This window comes from Chiloscyllium plagiosum, unplaced genomic scaffold (assembly GCF_037043375.1).
Source record: "Chiloscyllium plagiosum isolate Xiang-an unplaced genomic scaffold, Cpla_swu_hap1 HiC_scaffold_29, whole genome shotgun sequence".
NCBI lineage: Eukaryota > Metazoa > Chordata > Chondrichthyes > Orectolobiformes > Hemiscylliidae > Chiloscyllium > Chiloscyllium plagiosum.
In genome coordinates, this window is record NW_028270167.1 from 23,975,542 (window position 1) to 23,999,717 (window position 24,176).

General features: G+C 39.2%; 1 protein-coding gene and 1 long non-coding RNA gene across 18 annotated transcripts in view; one reads left to right on the top strand and one right to left on the bottom strand.

Annotated features, from left to right (window-relative positions):
* gramd1ba (GRAM domain containing 1Ba) overlaps nt 1-24,176 on the top strand; it is a 647,360-nt gene that overhangs the window by 457,077 nt on the left and 166,107 nt on the right. Inside the window, exon 1 of one of the 17 annotated variants that reach the window (XM_087976429.1) lies at nt 21,502-21,811. The exons of 15 other annotated variants lie outside the window; for them this stretch is intronic. In XM_087976429.1, the coding sequence (XP_087832555.1) occupies nt 21,801-21,811 (11 nt within the window). In that variant the 5' untranslated portion in view covers nt 21,502-21,800. Of the gene's footprint in view, nt 1-21,501; nt 21,812-24,176 lie in introns of those variants that run through there. One more of the 17 variants, XM_087976431.1, reaches the window with a different exon arrangement.
* The window catches only part of LOC148142270 (uncharacterized), a 364,445-nt gene that overhangs the window by 246,459 nt on the left and 93,810 nt on the right, over nt 1-24,176 (bottom strand). Inside the window, exon 3 of the long non-coding RNA XR_015751998.1 lies at nt 3,018-3,090. This is a non-coding gene — a long non-coding RNA (uncharacterized LOC148142270). The remainder of the gene's footprint in view (nt 1-3,017; nt 3,091-24,176) is intronic.

The following is a 24,176-nucleotide window of genomic DNA, read 5'->3' on the forward strand; positions in this document are numbered from 1 at the left end:
CCTACATCTGATTTGGAAATTGCTTAGCAACATCCATATCAGAACCAATCAAAATAAACATCTGGTTAAATGGTCACCTGGTTTAAATGGAGGTCGATACCATAGTGGCCGATTCAGTGAACGCAAAACTGGTCTTTAATAAAATGCTCTCTGGACTCCCACTCTTAGGTTTGTACAAGACCTTGGCTGAACTGAGAACCTATACCAGGGAACCTTTACAGATAAAAGACTGGAACTGAATTTGTACCCTTAATGAAAAGCAGCTAATTCAGTTACCACTGATTATAGTAAAAGGCTCTGGCCTAAGCTTATTGGGGCAAAATTGACGGAGAAAGATTCATTTTGATTAGCTCAATGTTTTTTGATTAGAAAATGGCTGCCTGAGTGGCCTGCCCAATGCCATTTGCCTTACAGAAGAAATCAGAAGGCTGGAATGCAAAGGAATCTCAAACCAGTCCAATTTGCAGAATGGGCAACATCTGTCGTACTGGTTGTGAAGCCTGACTGGTAGGTTCACTTTTATGGTGATTTTAAACAAACAGTAAACCGCTTTTAGCAGCTAGATAAATGCCCAATCTCTCGAGGATTTATACGCAAAACTGGCAGTGGCGCTGTCCTTTACGAAGCTGAACATTAGCCATGTCAGCTTACAGTTGCAGTTAGGTGAATATGCTACAATTTATACCACTAAGAGTTTGTACCAATATACGAGTGCCATCTGGGGTATCGTCAGCCTATGCCATTTTTCAGTGGATGATGGAGAACATTTTACAAGATTTTCCTTAGGTCACCATTTGTCTAGATGATGTGCTAATAACAGAAAAGATCAATAAGGAACATTTGGAGAACTTGGACATAGCCCTTAGACTTATTTCCCAGATGGGTATATGTTTTTGAAGGGAAAAATGTGTGTTACAGGCACCCAGTGACCTACTTGGACTACAGACTCAACATGCGTGCTTTACACCCTTCGGAAAATAAAGGGAAGGTGTTCAAAAGTACTTCGGCTTCCACATCAATTCCAGAGGTTAGATCTTACCTCGGCTGATGAATTATTACTAAACATTGATACATAAACTGGCCTCCATCCTGTTACCTTTGCAGCAACTCTTTAAAAAAAGGTCAGCCTTGAAAACAGTCATTAGCCAAGCCAGAACTTTCAGGGAAGTGAAGAGTCGGCTATCATCCTCTAAGGTGTTGGCACATTGTGATCCCAAGCGAAATCTGGTATTGACGTAATGACGTAATGCCTCCCTGTATGGTAGCTCATGTGGCTCAATGGAGGGGAGCATCCAATAGCATATGCATCCAGGATTTTGGCTAATGCAGAGTGTTAATACGTCCAGAGAAGGAAAGTTTGACGGTCACATTTGGAGTGACAGTTTCATCCATACCTTTTATGGATATAAATTAGTAATAATAATAGACCACAAACCCCTGCTGGGTCTACTACGAGAGGACAAGGCAGTGCTGTTCATGGCTTCAAGCTGAATTCAACAGTGGACTCTCACATTAAGTGGGTAAAATTACAAGTTGGAACACCATCCGGACTCTAAGTAGCAGATACAGATGTATTGAGCCATCTCCTGCTTGCAGCTACGCCACCACTTGAAGGGTCTGTAATGGTTTTAAATTTCCTGGACACACTTCCAGTCACAGCTGACAATATCAAACTTTGGACTCTGAAAGATCCTGTCCTGGCAAAACTGAAACAGCTGGTGATGTCGGGGGAAACCAAAGGGCTGTCACAACCAGAACAGAAACCTTTCTGGAGCCAGAGAGACCACATCACATGAGAGGATGGCACATTATTAGGGGGAGCAAGAGTGATTGTCCTGTGCAGACATAGCTGTGTTGGTAGGACAGTGCCCAGAGTGCCAAAAATGACAAAAATTACCGCCAGCAGCTCCCCACATTCATGGGAATGCCCAGGTAAAGACAAGGCTCAATTACAAGTTGACTGTGTAGGTCCATTCATGGGCTCAATATCCTTAGTCATTGTGGATGCCCATTCAAAGTGGCTGGGCATGCATTGAGTTTATTCATTAAACGCGGGGACACTGATAGAAAACTGTGCGCGTCTATTGCAACAGGACTCCTGAAAGTGTTGGTGACAGACAATGGGCCATCATTTACCAGCACGAGTTTGAGGGTGAAAGGGCATCAGGAGCATCAGTTCCAGACACACAAGCGAGAAAGGTAGTTTACTTCAGGGGATGAAGTCTGGTGTAGGAACCATTGAATGGCCCTGAATGGATTAAAGGCATCGTTGGCACAAGGTCAGATCCAGTGATGTATTAAGTTTGGAAAAGTACAACAGTTCTGAACAAGCATATGAGTGCTGCAAACTTGCAAATGGGGCTGGAGCAAAACTTGCTCAGCTTCTTGGAACTGTCAGAGAAGCTGTTGGAACCCATGGATTCTCCCTGTTCCTTAAGCATTGAAGGGATCTCAGAATCTGTGGACACAGCAGGTGTCCATAGTGGTCTTTGCTGCCTGAAGAAAATAATTACTTCTTCTGAGATGCTTCACGTGCAAAAGGCAAACTTCAATGCATTATATAACACCTATATCCGAGGCAGAGTTGGATGAACTTTACCATTGCTAAAATGCCGCAGAACAGGCAATGTCCTCAGATTCAGAGGGGAGGGATGTTGTGATTATAACAAGGTCAATCAAGTGGACTTCATAGAATGAGTTCCCTGTTTGGGGCTGTTAATTTAGTCCAATCAATGAGCCCTGGATGACAGTTAAGTACAGCAGTATCAGACACCTATTCACTCTGAGGAAGCTGGGTCAATTTCAAGGACTTCTCGTGTAAATAAAGGGTGACTTGGTGACAGGATATTGGCTTCTGTCGAGTTATTTCAGATGTCTTTGTCCTTGGCTGGTGGAATGGTTGCCAGCCAAATCTCATCATGCACAGCCCCTGGCTCCAGCCCACCAGCTGTCCTCCCCACACTGCTTGAACCAACAGCGTTGTAAACAAAACTTAGACTGAGTGTCAGATCACTTACTTTCAAAAAATGTAGTCATCCTTTTCACAATCCTTAGTTTGTAAAAGTCTTTTTTCTCATTTCAGTCCATAATCTAAAATACAGAAAAATAATGAGATACAGTTTTTACAAAATTTAATATTTATCTTTAAGACTTTTAGGCTCACAAGACATCTAGCAGAACTAATTGGTGCAGACACTTGTTATTCACTGGTGTGCAGTGCGCTGATGAAGTCATGCTATAATTTACAATTTATGGATCTGTGAATTGACTTAAAGGTAGTTCAATATACTGTGCCCACTGTCATCAATTATAAAACAATCAAAAATAAGTATGAACTTGTATGTGACGTTGTTACCAAATACATAGAATATTTGCAAAATATCAGATTTTTCGAAGTTATTAACTAGATTATTATCCAGTAATAAAATATAATTGATATGTTTTTGTCTGTGTGCACAAAATATTTCTATGGATAGGACGTTATATTAAGCAGGTTTATGGGCTTAAAGATGTTCAGCTTCCCCTGTGCCCCAATTAAGATGATGACACATTTACTTCACTGGATAGTTTGAACACATAACTTCATTGCCCTTAGTCCAAGAGCTACCACATTATTTTGGCAATGGGAGTACTTCACAATAAATGCCATTGTAAACCCAACTCCAGATTGTAATAGATAATCGTCCAGAGAACTCGGCATGTACTCCTTAAGCTGCAATCTTCTTAGTTTGTGTGCTTTATTATTTTTCACAGCTTGGAGACAAACCTGAGAATTATTTTTGCTGCAGCTGTTTCTACAATGAACAGACCAGGCAAAGTGGAGCCTCTCAGGTTTTTTTTTGAATTGCAGTACGTTTTCTTTTAAATAATTCAAAAACATTAAGTAAGTTGTTTATTAAAAAAAGGAAAATCCTTCAGGGTTTGCGTGAAAGCAATACATCTGAATTGGAAAATTATTCTGTTTTCTGCACAAAATAATTGTCAATTAGAAAATTATGCCTGGAATGAATTGAATAGACAACTTGTGAATTGAAAAACAAACTGGTTTGAGTGATATAAACACAGCAATTATGTGTGGAACAATTACACTTCAGTACAAGATGTTTGCAACAGGCAAGGCTGGAGAAAGGTCTTTGCTGTATTTTCAGACATAGTGTAGAAGGTTACAATGTTGGAAGTTTTATAATTGCAAAAGTGCTGGTATTATCGAGGCTATTTCAGTGGAGGTAAGCATGATCTTGCTTAAGGGCTATATCTTCCAATGTGTCTCAGATCATCAGTCAATTTACTTTTAATGCTTGGTTCTGACTCCCAAATATTATGAAAATCAAATGGGCACATATTCCATTTCTAAATATTTAATTTCTGAATAATCGAGATGGGTACATTTCTGGCCAGCACTGCCGAAGAAATTGAGCTTTGCCTCTTGCGGAGCAGTTCCAATTTCATTCATAAGTCTTTGACTAATGTGTGTTGTTCAGTTTGAATTATGAGTAGCTGTAGCCAGCTGACTTGTAACATGTTCCAACCGCTGCATACAAAGAGACTAGACTCTGGAAAGTATGAGCAGTTTAGATTATGAAACATCAGTGGGGAAACCTATTTACAGTTGTAATGTCAATCAAAGGGCAATCGATCTAATTCAACTTTAAAATATTCTGTTACTGCAAAACAACTAAATAAAAATCTGTGCATAAATATAAAGAGACATTGGTTCCTTGCATTTATTTATGTAATTTTATTTCCATCGTGAATTGCCTAGTATTTTCTGTGACACATTTAATCTTTAGAGTTTATGAAATACCAATATTAGTTGATGCACCTTTTTCCTTGTAATTTTGCAGTTCAAGTGCTCATTTTCCAGTCTGTTATGTTGGTGGCGACCTCACCTATCTACAAAATATGGTTATTGAATTGTTAGCTTATTGCCACTATTAATCACCACTGTTAACTTCAGCCCTCCGCCAAAGGTTAATTTAAGCGGTAATGCAGTGTGAGTGGTTTTCTATAAAAGTAAGTATCTTAAAATCCACGGAGCTTGCACATGTTATGTTTGAAATTGTATTGGGGAATCCATTGATGTACATGCTCAAGCTGTAGTGTGTTTTCCACGAAGTGACTTAGAGTATAAAATGAAGGAATTCACAGCTCAGTGACCTCAGTATCTGTTTTAAAAAATTCTCAAGGTCAGGTTCGTAGGAGAGTAGTCTGACACAGAACAAACGACCAAGAGGCGAGTCTGCTAGAATATGAGCATTTTATTCCCCGCAGCGTCGCCACAACCAGGTCTCATACTTACAACGGGTCTGGCTTATACTCACTCTACATGTTACCGGAACTGGGAGCCGTCAGTTCTCGTAGAGCGGTTGCCAACAACCCACGCTCGGCGGTTAAACGTAACCCCGGAGCAGACTCACCGAACTGGAGACTTTTCCAGCTGATATACTCTTTTCCAGATATAAACATTCATGTGAACAGCAGAGCAAGGCTAAAAAACACATTCCATTCTGGTTACATACAGATAAGAAGATTCACACGGGGAGGTGTGTAATAAGATTCACACGGGACTAAGCAACACCTCCATTCCGGTTAGATTCACACATGTATTGGGACACAATTTTAACCCTTTCACCACATTCCACTGCTTGGCCCAATACATGTGTTACATTATGATTCACACATGTATTGGGACATAATTTTACACCACATTCCACTGCTTGGCCCAATACATGTGTTACATTATGCTTAATTCAGTTCAATTCGTTTCAGTTAATTTCAGTTCAGTCAATTCAGTGTAGTTCAATTCAGCTCAGTTCAGGTCTGTTCAGTTCAATTCAATTGTGTTCAATTCAGTTCCGTCCATTTCAATTCAATTTAGCTCAGTTCCATTTTGTTCCGTTCAATTTGATTCACTTCAGTTCAATTCAGTTCAGTTCCACTCAGTTCAGTTCAGTTCAATCCCATTCAATTCTGTTAACTCTGCTTCAGCTTTTTGGACATGCCCACATCCTCCGCTGTACCCCAGGCAAGGGGTTCTTCGGCAGGACTGGGATCCTCTCAAGGGTGGACAGCAGCGACCCTGGGGTTCCTCCGGTCGCCCCCCACCATTTCTCAAACAAACTGCCACGTCATGCCACGGTCCATGCCATCCCAGGACGGTCGGGACCTCCACAGTTTGTTCTTCTGGTTTCTTAGTCTTTTTCCAAAACATTGTTCTGTATCAAAATCTCTCCTCAATTGCGATTGACCCTGCTCGCAGCGCCAAATGTTTTAAAAAATTCTCAAGGTCAGGTTCGTAGGAGAGTAGTCTGACACAGAACAAACGACCAAGAGGCGAGTCTGCTAGAATATGAGCATTTTATTCCCCGCAGCGTCGCCACAACCAGGTCTCATACTTACAACGGGTCTGGCTTATACTCACTCTACATGTTACCGGAACTGGGAGCCGTCAGTTCTCGTAGAGCGGTTGCCAACAACCCACGCTCGGCGGTTAAACGTAACCCCGGAGCAGACTCACCGAACTGGAGACTTTTCCAGCTGATATACTCTTTTCCAGATATAAACATTCATGTGAACAGCAGAGCAAGGCTAAAAAACACATTCCATTCTGGTTACATACAGATAAGAAGATTCACACGGGGAGGTGTGTAATAAGATTCACACGGGACTAAGCAACACCTCCATTCCGGTTAGATTCACACATGTATTGGGACACAATTTTAACCCTTTCACCACAGTATCAGATCTGGACATCCCCAGATCTCTGCAGTAATGGAATCTTTCCCTATTCTTACCCTGTACCAAATACTGGGGATTGACTCATTCAGAAGGCCGTCCAAGCAGGGATGCTTTCACTCTCTTCAAGTCCACAATGCATGGATTAATTTGGAGTAGGAATACATTTGGACCTCGAGAAAAGTTTCTAAGTTTTGAACTGACAAAAGTTTTATGAGATCCTTCATGGATATAAAAGAAACTATGTATCTGGGAGCCTACAATCTCCCCTGGTATGTTCACTTGATGTAAGGGAGAAGCTAGAAGATTCTGATCATAAATTTGACTTATGCCCTATCTGACTCCAAGAATTTCAGGCCTGCCACATCCTGATAAAGTGGTGTTTCATGACATGCTATGTTATTTCGCTAAAACCTGATATATGTGTCACTAGTTTGGTAAGATTAATCAGGCTTTGATCAAAATTTGCGTAAACCTGGTTACTGTTAGCTCTGTACCATAACGTATTTGCTATTCCCTCAATAAGTTGATTTTAAACTGAAAATACTGAACCAAAACTTATACTTCATATTTATGTAATCATATTTCTCATGGTAGCATTTGGCAACTAGCTGTGTTTTGTGCTGCAAGTTTAGATATGTCTTGCATGTGTTTGAATGTTATCATCAATTTAGGATGTACTGTGAAGTGAACCTGATGTTGTCCAGTGTTTTAACTTGGTTCAGGTGATCGCTGCAGAAAATGGTGGATGATTAGGAATGAATTTCAGATGCATTTTATGTTTTGGAAATATTTCTATACATGATGGGCCAAAATAATCTGAGCAATTTTTTTTAAAAACCATGAATCACCTATTGTTCTTTGCATTCAATCAAATCAACTTGTCACAAGTTCCATCCTAAGTAAATTCCTTGACACATCATGATGCCAATGTGCTATCCTGGAATAAATCAGACAAATGTAGAGTGTACTTACTACTCCAGCCCACTGCAATATTATGTAACAGTGCCACAGGGAGATGTCTGGAAAATGGACACCCAATTTCCATTCTGCAGCGATCATCTGAACCAAGTTAAAACACTAGACAACATCCCATTTACTTCACAGTACATCCCAAATTAATGATAACATTCAAACACATGCAAGACATATCTAAATATGCAGCACAGAACACAGCTAGTTGCCAATTTGCTTTTGATTCCAATTATCAATATCCGTGATTCTCTAAAGTATGCTTTATTTTTAAATCGTCTATTGCTGCTGTTCCACAGAGTTAAATTTAAAACAAGCACAGATTAACTGGATTGCTCAGAGGCCCTCAAAGATTTATCAGTTGAAAAGCGCACATAATTAGTCATACCAATTATAATTTAGTCTTATAAAAAGTTCTGTATGCTCTTAAATTGATTATAGAAACTGTTAAAGGAACTTGAATTAGAAAAGAGTATGAAATCCCAAAAAAAGAGTGAAGTCATGAATTTATTTGTAGTAATTAATAACTCAACAAAGATAAGTCTGTTTCTAAAGCAAACATCATAATCTTTGCTTCCTTATTGTCTTAAATAAGACATCTATCAGAAGTCATTCTGTAGTCAGGAAAATAATTACAAAAGGGGCCATCAATTCCTCAATTCACAAGTAAGAAATACTGAGTGGAAGCACTTGGTCTTTCATAGGATCAATAACCTAGAAGTCAAAGCTCAAATGATCCAAATAAGTTACAATCATGATATGCTATAAAATGAGGTTTAGAAGTATGCTTTTAGCAGCTGATCTATACTGGCTGATTTGTTAATTACTACAAATAAATACATGACTTTGCTTTCTTATTTGGGATTCTGCTTTTGCTTTTTCATCACATAAGCAAGTGGATAAAATGTCATGAGGAACCTTTCATTTCATTATAAGGTACTTTGTGAAAACGTTTGTCAATATAATTACTTGATTTTTGTTTATTTCTCATAATGCAATAATGCACTTATATTTATCCAATACTAACTGTCTTGTTAAAATTGGTATTGAACTGGGTCATTCATTTATCAAACTTGCTTTTCATTCATTCTTTCACCCAAGTTTTTGTTCTTGTGCATAATTTATCTTCAACACAGATTCCTCCCCTTTGATTCAGGGCTAATTATTTTCAGTCCTATTTTTCTTTTATTATTGTCTAGTGGAAGACTGGTGAAATTCTGCTAAGGTTAAAAGCTTTATTCCTCATCAGTGGAACATCTTTCACAAACTAGATTTGCTGTAAAGCTGTAGCAGAGGTGGTTATGTGTACACATTCCAGCTTGCAATGTCCTCCCTCGCTCCTTGATTTGAATAATGGACATGAGTAATTGGATTAATAAAATGAACACATCATATCCAAAAATATTACCATTAAAGATCAATATGGGAACTGCTTGCATCATAATGCTGTTGCTTTTGGGGAAATCGATTTGGAGGAAATGTTACTCCATAATAAAGCTTTCATGTAAGTCAAAAATAACTGGGTGAATGATGTATACTGAATTTATTGAGTCATAGAGTAATACAGTATGGAAACAAACCCTTCGGTCCAAGTTAATCACGCTGACCAGACATCCGAATCTGACATAGTCCCATTTTGCCAGGGTTTGACCCGTATCCTTCTAAATCCTTCTATTCACATACCATCCAGTTGCCTTTTAAATGTTATAATTGTACCTGCCTCCACCACTTATTCTGCCGAGAGTGTGGTGCTGGAAAAGCACAGCCGGTCAGGCAGCATCCGAGGAACAGGAGAATCGACATTTCGGACATAAGCCATGGGATTTTGTACACTACATTGGTTTTGCTCATGCTGGGTATTGGGTCCTTCGTCCTAGTGAGTTGTTGTCTGAGAGTGGCTGTTGGTTTGTTGCTGTTATGAGTCCTAGTGTTCGCAGTAGTCTGGCTGTCAGTTCGGAAATGCTCTTGATGTATGGTAGTGTAGCTAGTCCTTTGGGTTGTGGCATGTCCTCGTTCTGTTGTCTTTCCCTTAGGCATCTGTTGATGAAATCCCATGCAAGGACTGCACAAAACACTATATAGGACAAACAGGAAGACAGCTAATGATCCATATCCATGAACACCAACTAGCCACGAAACGACACGACCAGCTATCCTTAGTAGCCACACATGCAGATGACAAGCAACATGAATTCGACTGGGACAACACTACTTTATAGGACAAGCCGAATAGAGAACAGCAAGGAAATTCCTAGAGGCATGGCACTCATCCACAGATTCAATCAATAAGCACATCGACCTGGACCCAATATACTGACCACTGCAACGGACAGCTGGAACTGACAACCAGAAGCGGCAGATTCAAACCACTACAAATGCCGGAGGAAAGATCACAGAAGCGCTTCAAAGGAGGCTCCCAAGCACTGAGGATGTCACCTAGACAGGGGACGAAACGTTTGCAATACAAATTCCCAGCTCGGCGAACAGAACCACAACAATTTAATAAACCTCTTGAAGTTCACTCCTCAGTCTCCGATGCTCCAAGGGGAAAAAGCCCCAGCCTGTTCAGCCTCTCCCTGTAACTCAAATCCTCCAATCCCAGCAACATCCTTGTAAATCTTTTCTGCACCCTCTCAAGTTTAACAACATGCTTCCTACAGAAGGGCAACCAGAATTGAATGTGGTAATCCAAAAGTTGCCTCACCAGTGTCCCGTACAGCCGCAACTTGACACCTCAACACCTATACTCAATGTTATGACCAACGAAAGCAGTTCTTCACCACCCTGTTTATCCGTGACTCCACTTTTAAGGAACAATACACCTGCAGCCTAGGTGACCGTACCAAAATGCAGCACCTCACATTCATCAAAGATAAACTCCATTTGCCACTCCTTGGCCCATCTGATCAAGGTCCTCTGGTACTCTGCAATAATCCTTTTCACTTCCTACTACACCACCTCTTTTGTTGTCACTTGCAAATTTATGAACCAGACCTCCTAAGTTCGCATCCAATAATCCAATTTGCTATAGAAATGGAAATGCATTGAAAGACCAACGGATTGGATATCATTGGGAGCTGACTGTTCAGTGCATGATCATTCACTGCTAATGTTCCAGACCAATTATTATGGAGGGAGGTGCTGCTGAGTGAGTTACAGGACTTGGCTAATGGTTGCATGCAAAATCTTTGTATGTATTGTCCCCATGTTATTTTCATGCAGTTTAATCAGACATTGGCGAAGTTTTCAAATACCCCTCTAATAAATGAGGTGTATGTTCTTAGGAAAGTTGCAAGCTTATTTTAAGAAATCTGTTCTATGTCTCTGATAAATGACTAATATTTGCACTACATAATACAACTCTGAATTACACAGCCCAAAAATCTTCCATCATTTTATCTGAATGGTGGCAGTTTAGCAAAAGATAAGATGCAACGAGACCTGGGTGGTGTGATGGAAGAGTCTTTGAAGGTTGACATGCAGCTGCAGCAGACAGTGAGAAAAGCTAACGACATACAAGAGGATTGGAGAATTGGGGAGTAAGGGGACTAAGGATGTCTTGCTGCAGTTATACCGGGCCTTGGTGAGGCCACACCTTGATCATTGTGTGCAGTTTTGCTCTACTAGTCTGATGAAGGAATTTCTTGCTATTAAGGAAGTCCAGCGAAGATTCATCACACTGATTACCTGGATGGCAGGACTGACATGAGGAAAGAATGGATTGTCTGGGTCTGTATTTGCTAGAATTTAGAAGAATGAGGAATGATCTCATAGAAAAATATAAAATCCTGATGGGGCTAGACAGATTAGATGTGGAGCTGAAACTTTATTGCTGGAACAGCACAGCAGGTCAGGCAGCATCTAGGGAACAGAAGATTCGACGTTTCAGGCACATGCCCTTCTCTCCTCGAAGATTAGATGTGGAAGCATGTTCACAATGTTGGCATGTCCAGAACAAGAGCTCTCTGTCTAAGAATAAGGGGTAGGCCATTCAGAACTGAGATGAGGAAGAATTTCGCCTACATTTCTCCTGTGAACCTGTGGAATTCTTTCCCACAGTAAGCTGTTGGGGCCAGTTCTTTAGATATATTCAAGAGGGATATGGCACTTGCAGCTAAAGGGATCAAGGGGCAGGAATAGGATACGGAGATTGCATGATCAGCAATGATCATCTTGAATGGTGGAGCATGCTCAAAGGGCTGAATGGCCTACTCCTGCACCTCTTTTCTATATTTCAATCTCTTGGGCTTGGCCACCCTAACTATGTAGTGACATTGAATTTCTTGTCTGCTGGATCAAATGATAAGTCATCAATTATTACTGCTCCTGATGTTGGACTTGGAGTGAGTTATATTCAGCCAATGCCCAGGCTCATGCCAGCATGCATTGGTTGACACAAATCATGATCATTTCTATAGATTGTCCAGAAATAACGCAATTTTGCATGAAAGTTGAAAACCAGATGAATGACCAACTCATCTCACTTTTGTTGCAATCAGCAGAAAATAGAGTACTTACTTGGATGCCAAGTATTTTGATCTAACTTTCAACAAGCTATGTTTCATAAACTGGATACACAATATAAATTATGGTTGCAGATTGAGCAGGAATAATGAGCTAAATTTTATTGGGCTATCCTCTAAATGTAAGGCAGATATCCCCATATCCTCAATGGCTGCCTTTGCAACAATTTAATGCTGGAAGAAAGTCCCACCCTAGAAAGGAGCTAGCAAATTGAGACCAATAGCCATTGCTGTGACTGCAGGCAGCATGTGAAGAAGACCAAATGGACAAGTATGTCCAGTATCAGGGCTTTTGGCAGAGTGGAGGATGGGGACGAGGTTTATGAATATAATGTAAGCACTAAAGGTGGGTGTATCGCTAATGAACCCAAAGCCCCCATAGGAAATTGAGCAACCTCTTACCCTACACCAGCCCTCTCAGTCAATGCTTTTGCACCTTTCAGATTTTGTGGGAAGGTGCCTCTCTGTGCTATGAACAAAATATCTGTGACAATGGGTTGAGGCCTTGGTCCAAGGGTGGGGAGGTTGCCTGTGTCTTCGCATGCACCTTGTAGAGTTTTAGAAAGGTCAGGTTGGCAGTGGGCAAGCTGCCTGTTGGATTTAATGTGCGCATCAGTCTTCAGATCCTCAGTGAAGTAGAGTAAATCTAGCCCAGCGTGTGTCCTACCTTGCCAGATCGAGAGCACTGTGACTAAAGAGTCATAGAGATGTACAGCATGGAAACAGACCCTTCGGTCCAACACGTTCATGCCGACCCAATCGTCCCACCTGCCAGCATCCGGCCCATATCCCTCCAAACCCTTCCTATTCATATACCCATCCAGATGCCTTTTAAATGTTGCAATTGTACTAGCCTCCACCACTTCCTCTGGCAGCTCATTCCATACACGTACCACCCTCTATGTGAAAAAGTCGCCCCTTAGGTCCCTTTAATATCTTTCCCCTCTCACCGTAAACCTATGCCCTCTAGTTATTCCCCCACCCCAGGGAAAAGACTTTGTCTATTTATCCTACCCATGCCCTTCATAATGTTGTAACCTCTATAAGGTCACCCATCAGCCTCCGATGCTCCAGGGAAAACAGCCCTAACCTGTTCAGCCTCTCCCCATAGCTCAAATCGTCCAACTCTGGCAACATCCTTGTAAATCTTTTCCTTTCAAGTTTCACGTCATCTTTCCGATAGGAAGGAGACCAGAATTGCAAGCAATATTCCAACAGTAGCCAAAGTCCTGTACAGCCGCAACATGACCTCCCAACCCCTGTACTCAGTACTCTGACCAGTAAAAGAAAGCATACCAAACACCTTGGTTGATTGATCAAATTAGCTGTTTGGTCTTGCGTCCACATTGTCATGGCTAGCTGGCACAGTCATGTGCATTCTTGTACAAAATAAAATATAATACTTTTATTAAATTTAACTTTAATAAAAGTTAAAATTGGTATAGCATTGTTTTATTTAAGGTTGAACTAGCATTGTGAGGATTGCAAACATGTTTCAGTGCCACTATTGGTCTATTTTTCCTTTTATTTTTGATAATCAATTGGAAAATAATATTTAAAGATTTTGTACGATGCCTTGTCATGCAATATTTTGAAAACTATGGACTCAGTGGGTTTTGAGAAGATTTGGAGCTCAGGTTGAGGCTCTGGATGTAAGTTTGCTCACTGAGCTGCAAGGTTCGTTTTCAGACATTTCATCACCATAGTAGGTAACATCATCAGTGAGCCTCCGGTGAAGCGCTGGTGTTATGTCCTGTTATTTATGTGTTTAGGTTTCCTTTTGTTGGTAATGTAATTTCCTGTGTTGGTAATGTCATCTCCTGCTCTTTTTCTCAGAGGGTGGTAGATAGGGTTCAAATCGATGTGTTTGTTGTTCGAGTTCGGTTGGAATGCCATGCTTCTAGGAATTCCCTTGTGTGTTTGCTTGGCTTGTTCTAGGATGAATGTGTTGTCCCAGTCAAAGTGGTGTGCTTCCTTATCTGTATGTAAAGATACTAGTGAGAGTGGGTCATGTCTTTTTGTGGCTAGTTGATGTTCATTTATCCTGGTGGCTAGTTTTCTGCCTATTTGTCCAATTTGTTACAGTTCTTGCAAGGTATTTTGTAAATTACATTCTTTTTGCAGAACTATGGACATATCGCCTCAGGCTTGAACGCATTATGATCTGTTACCACAACCAATCCAAGATCTTGAGATGCTGTGTGTTTTTTGTTGATTATCACTGTTCATAACGTCATATCCTATTATTAAAGCAAAAATACTGTAGATGCTGGAAATAAAGTCAAATTGCTAGAGAAACTCAGTAAGTCTTGCAGCATCTGTTGAGAGTATGTCACTTAACATTGTGAGTCCTGTATGACTCTTCAGAACATCTTCAGTTCTGAAGAAATCCTATCAGACTTAAAACATTAATTCCAAGAAATGCATTTGTTGAAATTTATTTTAATACTATCTTCTTTTAATTTTCAATTTTATTTTTTATTTTAAGTTTTACTAAATTGCATATTGCTACTATTACAATCCATTGCATTCCCCTTCAGTTCAAATTCTGTTTAATTCAGTGAAAGTAATTTTAGATCATAGAGTCACAGAGATGTACAGTACGGAAACACAGTGGGCAATTTAGTGAGCGTTTGGTAAGGTATTCATGCTATTGACAAAGCGGTGGAGGAGTTAGTGAGGCAGGTGGTCAGGGTGCCCAGAGCAAAAGAAATAAGGAATGTTAACGGTTATAACGTAGAAATCTCAATGCAAAATAGCTGTTAATGATAGCTGGTGATCATTGAGATTAGGTTAGGTTAGGTTAGCTTACTGAGAACATACCCATGTAAAGATGCAAGGGGGATGGGGAAGAGTATAATGAAGATGGAGGGCAGTGTTCATGCTGTAAAGCTATTGAATTCACTGTTGAGTCTGAAGGCTGTGAAATACCTAGTTGGAAATTGAGATGCTGTTCCTCCAGTTTGTTTTGGACTTCGCTGAAAAGAGCAGCTGATGGATCCTCAGCCATGTCAATCCCATTTCCACATTTCTTCCCTCACCCTTTCTCTTCTCTCCCTGAACAACAGTAGAGTTCCCTTTGTCTTCATTTTTCACTTGCCAATGTCCTCATTCAATTCTCTGCCATTTCCAACATCTCCAGCAAGATGCCTCTGCCAAACACCATCCCCTCCATTCTCTTGTCAGTACTCTGCAGGGATAGTTCCCTCCATGGCACTCTGTTCCATTCCTCTGTCATTCCTCAATCTTCCTCACCACCTCTGACACTTTCGCAAGTAATGATGGAAGTGTGACACTGGCCCTTTTACCTCTTCCCACCTCACTCAACTTTCCACTTCTTAACTAGAACACCAGTTTCGCAATGAGATCATTCCTTTACTGCCATTAGCACTCTTTTTTTGTCTTTTCATCTCAGCATCTGTTCTAATCCTTCCTCCTCTGCCTTTGCTAACAGCATAAATACCATTGTTTTCCAGCACTTTTCAGATATGAAGAAAACACGAAAAACTGCTGGACTGTGCTAAAGAGTCAATAAGTGTGGCGCTGGAAAAGCATAGCTTCCTGATGAAGGGCTTATGCCCGAAACGTCAAGTGTCCTGCTGCTTGGATGCTGCCTGACATGCTGTGCTTTTTCAGTGCCACACTTTTTGACTCTGATCTCCAGCATCTGCAGTCCTCACTTTCTCTTGTTCCAAAGAAGTTGTATCATATTCAAAACATTAACACTGTTTATCTCTTCACAGGATCTCACACACCTTTTGAGTTTCTCCAGAACTTGTGATTTTTATTTCGGATTTCCAGCATCCACTGTACTTTGCTTTTATTATAGTAACTTTCAGTACGGAGTTCATAGGAGGCATCTACTGTTTCTGGTCACATAACTCAGCATAAAAATTAAAATTGAACTGATGGCTAACATATGCTGAGCTGTTTCATCAGTGGGAGGAGCACATGAATGTTTAATGTCCAGAACAAAAGAGGGCCATGTAATTGAGAGACTCAATGAGTCAGACCCTCAGGGTTTTATTCTTCATTCTGAAAAGCACCTATCTTAGATTTCATGACATTGTACAGAAAAATACAATTATTAGCTGGAGAGTGATGCCAAGATGTATTTCTGTCAGTCCCAATGAAAGCAGCTTCTTGTGGTTATTAGTTATCTTTAACTTACAACTAGTCCAGAAAACAATTCAAATTATTGGTTATTTTCCTTTAGCACTGAAAGCAGCTTCAATTAAATTATGCAATATAAATGAGCAAATAATTCAATTGCTACAAAATAACCATGTAAAAGCAATACCTGGTATGAAAATGGAAGTTCAGACTATTTAATTAAACTGCTTGCAGTTCTCAAATGCCTCGTCCTGAACTTCTTATTAGTAATACATTTCAAAGTATTCTATCATATTATTTGAGTTTCTTAACTACACTTTGTATTTTTATTACATTTTCAGCTCTATTAGCAAGTAGAAGAAATGGTTGGTTTTAACCTCAAATTAAAAATCCCATCGCTTTAGCAGTATAATTTTGTGTTCTATCACTCGTGGTTTGTTTGACGATTTATGTACATCCGGAAGGAAGTGTCCGCGAGTACCTGTGCACACAGATTAAAGAAAGTCATTTTATTATTTAAGGTTCATACTGCAGATTAGACTCTGTTGTGAAATACACTCTTTTTTTGTCAAAAAAAAACTTCTTAACTGGTCTTGATACCTCTTAACAGATTTGACAAGCCTTATACTTGAGTTCATGTTTCCTGTTATGTTTTATGCCGGTCCAAGATTCAGTTGGCCCAAATTGGACCCCATTCGTGAAACTAATTGTGCACAGGTGGTGGGTAGGCATGATATACAATGATTTTTATTTTAAAATGTTTTGTTTGCTAGGAAATAGAGTATTAAAAATTAATCGAACAAGTTAATAGTTTCAATGTTGAAGCCTCAATGGTGATATGTGAATGCAGTTACCCTCAGCTTGAGAATTGGACACACTCGGTATATTTTATGAAGCAACTGCTTCAATTGCAATGATTCTTGAAAGATAGGTTATGATGATGCAGATAAATTTTAGTGGAAACTTCATGCATAACCTACCCAGTATAATTTAAAATACAATTTTCTAATTTTATTGAAAACTTAGAAACAGGTGACAGCACTTCTATTCAATATGGACAAGGCATTTTGTTGAAAAAGTTTTGTTTTTGAAAGAAAAATAAAATCTAAGAGAATGCCATTTCCACTCACTCATATCGCAATGTTATGTGCAAGAGTCTGAAGATGATAAAAATTGCTTTTGAGATGTGGTCCAAAGGCAGAGATTAAGGTACTTGGAGCTCTCCAGGGTCCTTATTCTTTTAAAAAAAACCTTTTTCACAATTTTGTTTAATTTAGAATTGCCATGGTTGCAACTATAAACAGTCTTGAGATTTTTAATACAAATTGAAGAATAAAGTACAAAAATGTAATTTCTCAGCACAACAAATTTATTATTTTTAATTTTGTTTTTAAAAGCTTTGCTTTATTATAGAAGCATACGTTACAGGATCAGAATCTGTATACAGGTATAGCAGCTTTGCAGAGTGTTCTAGGAACATTTTCCCTAGTTTTGATTAAGGCTGCTCTGAGAAAACCACCTGTTATTTCTTAAAAAGAATGAAAAGTTCACACTGCCTATTTCAAATGTTCTTGGGTTTTCAGTGAAAACAATAATGTATAATCACTTCTTATTTCAATTATAGAGTGAAATTAGTTATATTGGGAAAAAATTTTACAAAGTACAACTCGAGAGAATACTTTCTGAAATGTGTTAATGACATGGACCTATTGCCAGGAAGTGGGGAACTAGTGGAGGGCTACTGTACAATTAACCTTAAGTGACTTCAAAATGTTCCAATAGAATTGCTATTTCCACTAAATTAAGCAAAGTTTCCTTTTTGTTATGATAAATTTCAAAGCATGAAATTAGATATTCAGAGGTGATATTTATTAAACTAACAGCTATTCAATTTGATAATTCAGTAAATTGTGTTGACATCCTGCACTTTTCTTTTAAAATACTTCTAATTTCTTTTCCATTTAAATTATTTCTTCAAATTTTTTTGTATGATTATAGTTTCTTGAATTCTATGCACTCCCCCTATTTTGATTCTTTATTTTGGGTGCCATTAAAAGTTGGATTCTGCATGGTAACCCAGCCAGAGCTACTGTAGTAAATCATGCAGCAAATAGTATTATGAACCCACGCAGTTTCAATAGTAAAATTGTGTTTCCCAAGTTTCTCCTAGACTACAAATAGTTCTAGTTACTGAAATGCAGTGGGTAATCAGTGCCTCTCTTCCCCCAAACAGATTAACTACGTATCTTTGTTTTTAAAGTGAAGACGCACAGGTTAAGGACCAAGATTAGATTAGATTAGATTCCCTACAGTGTGGAAACAGGCCTTTCGGCCCAACCAGTCCAAACCGACCCTCCGAAGAGTAATCTACCCAGACCCATTTCCCTCTGACTAATGCACCTAATGCTATGGGCAATTTAGCATGGCCAATTCACCTGACCTGCAAATCTTTGGACTGTGGGAGGAAACCAGAGCACCCCGACAAAACCCACGCAGACACGGGGAGAATGTGCAAACTCCACACAGTCGCCCAAGGCTGGAATCGAACCTGGGACCCTGGTGCTGTGAGGCAGCAGTGCTAACCACTGAGCCGCCCCAAGCCATAATATCATTAAAGTAGGAGAGAAGGCAAGTCGATAATTAGTTGTGATGTAATATCGTGTGTTTTTGCAACAGCCATTCGAGAAAGTAGAATCAGTCGATAGGTTAGTGAAGAAGGCGTCTGGTATGCTTTCCTTCATTGGTCAGAGCATCGAGTATAGGGGTTGGGAAGTTATGTTGCGGCTGTACAGGACTTTGGTTAAGCCACTTTTCAAATCTTGCATGCAGTTCTAGTCTCCTTCCTGTCAAAAGGACATTGTGGAACTTAAAAAGGTTCAGAAAAGATTTACAAGGATGTTGCCAGGGTTGGAGGATTTGAGCACTAGGGAGAGGCGAGATAGGCTGGGGCTGTAGAGGTTTATAATATCATGAGGGACATGGTTAGGATAAATAGACCAAGTCTTTTCCCTGGTTTGGGGGGGGAGTCCAGAACTGGAGCGCAAAGGTTTAAGTTGAGAGGGGAAATATATAAAAGGGACTTAAGGGGCAATATTTTCATGCACAGGATGGTGCGTGTATGGAATGAGCTGCCAGAGGAACTGGTGGAGGCTGGTACAATTGCAGCATTTAAAAGGCATCTGGATGGGTATATGAATAGGAAGGGTTTAGAACGGTAAGGGCCAAGTGCTTGGAAGTGGAGTAAGATTAGTTTAGGATATCTGGTTAGCATGGAAGAGTTGGACTGAAAGGTCTATTTCCATGCTGTACTTCTCTATGACTCCATGAGTCTAGAGTCAACCAGAGAGCAAGCTATCTATATTTAGTCTGGCAGCATCTGTAGGGAGAGAAAAGAGCTGACGTTTTGAGTCTAACTGACCCTTTGTCAAAGCTGCCAGACCTGCTGAGATTTTCCAGCATTTTCTCTTTTGGTTTCAGATTCCAGCATCTGCAGTAATTCGCTTTTATCTATATTTAGTATTGTTTGATGACATAGGATTAATTAATTACCTTGAAATTAAGATGCCCCTAGGTACCAGTGGCCATAATATGATTCTATATGATTGCAGAGCTGAGTATTTCATGAACTATTCTGTGACTGTCAAAATAATGTAAATTTTTCATATATAGAGAGAACACAATCATTGTCTCAGGTCACTTGAGAATGTAGTCAGAATACGATATGTCACAAATTCCGTTGTGATATGCTGTAGGAAAGTATTCACATCCCTTAGCTGCTGAAATATCAGAATATTATAAACTTTGCTCTCAAAAGCTATATTTTTAGTTTTAGTGTTTCACTTTAGCATAGTCACACTTAACAATTGTGTCAGATTGGCACATTTAATAGAACAGTCATCCCACAGTTAGCAGATCGTAGATTCTAAACCTTTTACCAACATCTTAGCATACGTTATGTCTGACAGTTTAATGGTGTTTCTTCACACAAGCCATTCAAGTTAGGTTGTCTCATCATGTTCTAATGGATCAAGTGGTTATGAAGGATCTTGAAAGTATCACTGTCCTCGTGTGCTGGTCACTGATTTTCAGCATAACAACCTATTCAACCCATTGGAACAACGCTCCGGAAGCTTAAACCTGTTGGACTATAACCTGGTGTTGTGTGATTTTTAACTTTGTACAACCAATTTTGCAAGATGGAATTATAAAAGGGGCAAATGGCTATCGATTCGTCTCTTTTATAGTTTGTCTTCATGCTAAGTGACTGACTTTTAAAATAATTGTGTGTAATACATTTTAGAGATGATGGTTAGGTGTGATAAGCTGCTTCATAAATTTCAACATTTTATCTGATGGGTCAGTTTGAGATTTTTTGCAATCATTATGTTTGTGATTTTGATAAGTCCTCCAGGACTACTGTTAACTGCATAACCAACCATGAGAAATTGCAGTAGAAAAGCTAAAGAGTACCTTCCTCACCATTCCCCCCACCTTGATTTTAGTGGGTGTTTCCTATGAAAAAAGAATTGGTCCCTCGCTTATTACCTCCCTAAATTAGCACTGTTGACATTATGCTGCCAGGTGTGGAACTCTGTGTGTGGACCATTGCCCAGGGACTACTTTGGCACAGTGTGTCGCATTGTCATAAATACATTTCATTCTTACTACATTTGGATGCAAGTAGCTTTTTTAGTAAGTTTTTGTAATCAGCCTATTTGTATCTGTGATCAGAAACCTCCAATACCTTCTAGCCAAGAAGAGACTATGTGTCATTAGACACTGTCCTACAAGAAGCTTCAAATGCTAATCACAGAATAGGATACCAATTTATGTCTTGATTTAACAAAATTTTATGAATTTATTTAGATTTTTTTTCAACCTGATCCTTTCGTTCTGATAACATTCAAATCTAATGTTTTAATTTGCAAAAGAATATTATCAGAACATGATAATCGAAAATTCCAGATAACAGATTAAGATAATGGGTATGTATTTGGATTTGTAAGGGTTAAAATGAAGGAGGGAGGGAGGTCTTGAAATAATGCAGTTCATCAGACATATTGGCTTAGCTAGCACTGATCTGGACGTGCAGACAAATCAAGCCAGGAAAAGGGTGTAAATTGACCTGAGGCGAGTGATGTCACCTCCATTCATGAGGAGCATGAATAATTCAGCAACGGACAGACTGCACCAAGCAGCAGCATTTTGTAAAACAGCTGAACCGGTGTGTTTTTTTTGTATGTGAGCAACAAGACTGGAAAAACAGCCACAATATAGCAATGATCGAAGTGAACCCGACTGGTTGCCTACAGTGTCGAATTTTCTGTTCAAACCAAGCTTTGACTCCTTTAATTCTAGTCTTGTGATGGTTGTGGAGGTGAGTATCCTCCCACCTCCTCACAGGCCCTGAATGTATGAATGAAGCTGTAGGTGCTTGTCAGTGTGGTGCAGTCCTTAATGGCTTCCAGGTTAGTTCTGCTGTTTGGACAATTTGTTTTTATATATTTATTTGCTGCCTTGTTGAGAATGAAAAGATCCTGAGGCTATTCCTGTTGTTGCGTATTTTCATGTCAAGCCGAAGATGGAACTGTTAGAATTCATTGGTGGTGTATTTGCTTTAATGCCTGCTTTTACCAGACATGTCTGTTGAAGCGATTTAATTCTAAGCTCTTTAGAATGGGTGAGGTTGGGGGGAGGGAGTTTGGAAAAGAATCATTATAATCTTGAGGTTTAGTTACATCTTGTTTTTCTATGCTTACACTGAATTGATTTATTCATGATACCCTGTACATGTTTTTTTTTAAAATCATTAAAATACCTGGTCCTCAAAAGAAAATGAATTCTGAATGCGTCACAGAGTGGGTGCAGGGTCTGACTGGCATCAAGTATTGTACTCAGAGTCAATACTATGCCTGATGTAGATTATTGTCCATATGTCTCCTCAGAGTGCGGCAGAACATTTAATCCCAAGAGACAAAATAACACCCTCAGTTCAGAATATTATTATGGGTCATTGCAGAAATGTTGGAATGGTTTCTGAGAGTGTGTGGGTGTTGTAGTTTTTAGCTCCATCTATTAATCTTCTATTGGCTGCTTTCGTCCCTGGATGAAACCCTTGGATATCTCAATAAGCATTATTTTGCAGCATTTTAAGTAGACCTATCTATATATTTTTAAAAATTATTTGCAGGATCTTTGCTTGTGAAATCATTTTTAAACAAATCTTCCTAATTTAACTTAAGTGACAAATTAATTATGAGGTGATTCCTCTTGAACTGGCCTACAAAACAGTGAATGGCTTTGATTGCCACTGCTAGCTATCAGTTTATTTTTCACCCTATCCATCAGTACATCATTATTGATCTTTTATTGCTGACTTTGCATCCTTTCCTTGCTACCTTTGAAGGCTGGCAGCCAGAAAACAAGAGTATCAAGTGTGTATGACTACTTGAGTATATAATTTCTTTCCTCTGGTGAACTGGAATCCACACTGGAGTCTAAATGGATACATTTCAGAGCTCTCACAGGCAAGACAGTTATGATTGCTCCAGTTTGAAGCAATTCTTCTCTATAATATGGCGCATAGTGAGAATGCTGATTGTAATAGCTTCTACTGCTTATCGAAGTCTAAATTGAGCAGTGATCAAAATGCCAGTATGTCAATATCAACCCACAGATGTTCGACAGCAAGGCTAACCATTCTTTGTACATTTTTCTTATATAAAGTAAATTAATTTGACCAGAAAATGGCAGCCTTAAGATGCATTCTGGGAGACCATCAGAGAATGAGTGAGACACAGTACTGTTACATTTGGGAAGTTAAACACAGTGGTGCTGCTGCTTTCTTACTGCTAATGCTGTCTGAAACTTCCATATCAGCAGAAAATATATTTAAACTAAGAAATTAAGTTGAACTCCAGAGCTTGGACAAAGAGCCTGTTCAGAAGCTAAAAAGAGTGGTGTCCTGAGGCTGAGAAGTTATTGATTCATAGCACTTAGGCTATTTCCAGTATTCAGTTAATCTTGATATTTTTAGAAAAAATGTTTGAACCATTAGATAATTTTATTATATATATATATTGAAGTTGTGATATTGAAGTGAGTTGTCCACTTTGTGTTATTTTTTAATGTTTGATGGGCACAAACCAAACACAAGTGTTTCAGTTTTATGTTTGGGTGCAATTCCTGTTCAGTTGCTTTCATCCAGGCAAGCATTCTTCATAGTAAGTTAAATTATTAATTAGGTTGTACAATTTTTATCCCATTGTCTGTGGAAGAAAATAATCCTCTTATTTAAGTTAGTGTTTTTTCAATTTATTATATCTTGAAAAGTGTGAAAATTTGCCTTCTTCTTTCAATGCTGTCCTAAGAAGCTGAATTACAGTGGAGTTGACTTTTGACAGTGCGTTGTAGGAATAATACATTTTATTTTTGAGTTGAGACTGTCCTCTAAAGGAAATTACTGAAGGCGAGGTATCTTTTAAAATTAATTGAAAGACTATTAGAGTATTGTACATGATATGATCACTGTTATTTTTGTGCGGTGATGTCTTAGACTTTTGAACTTATAAAGATGAAGAATGGCAGTATCAGGAAGTAGAGCCCCTTCCATTTTGGGTGTCAATATCAGTTTGAAATATTCTTGTGCCAGGTCTGGCAAAGTTGCGTGCAACGTAAAGCACACTCTTATTTCCCAACCTGAGAACTGCATTCTGCAACATCTTTATTTCCCATATCAACCACTTCTGTATGAATGCCAGTGGTCATTTATTACTTTTGTTTAATTTCAAAAATGCTGTTGAACTATTTTATATCATTTATTACACTTTTCAA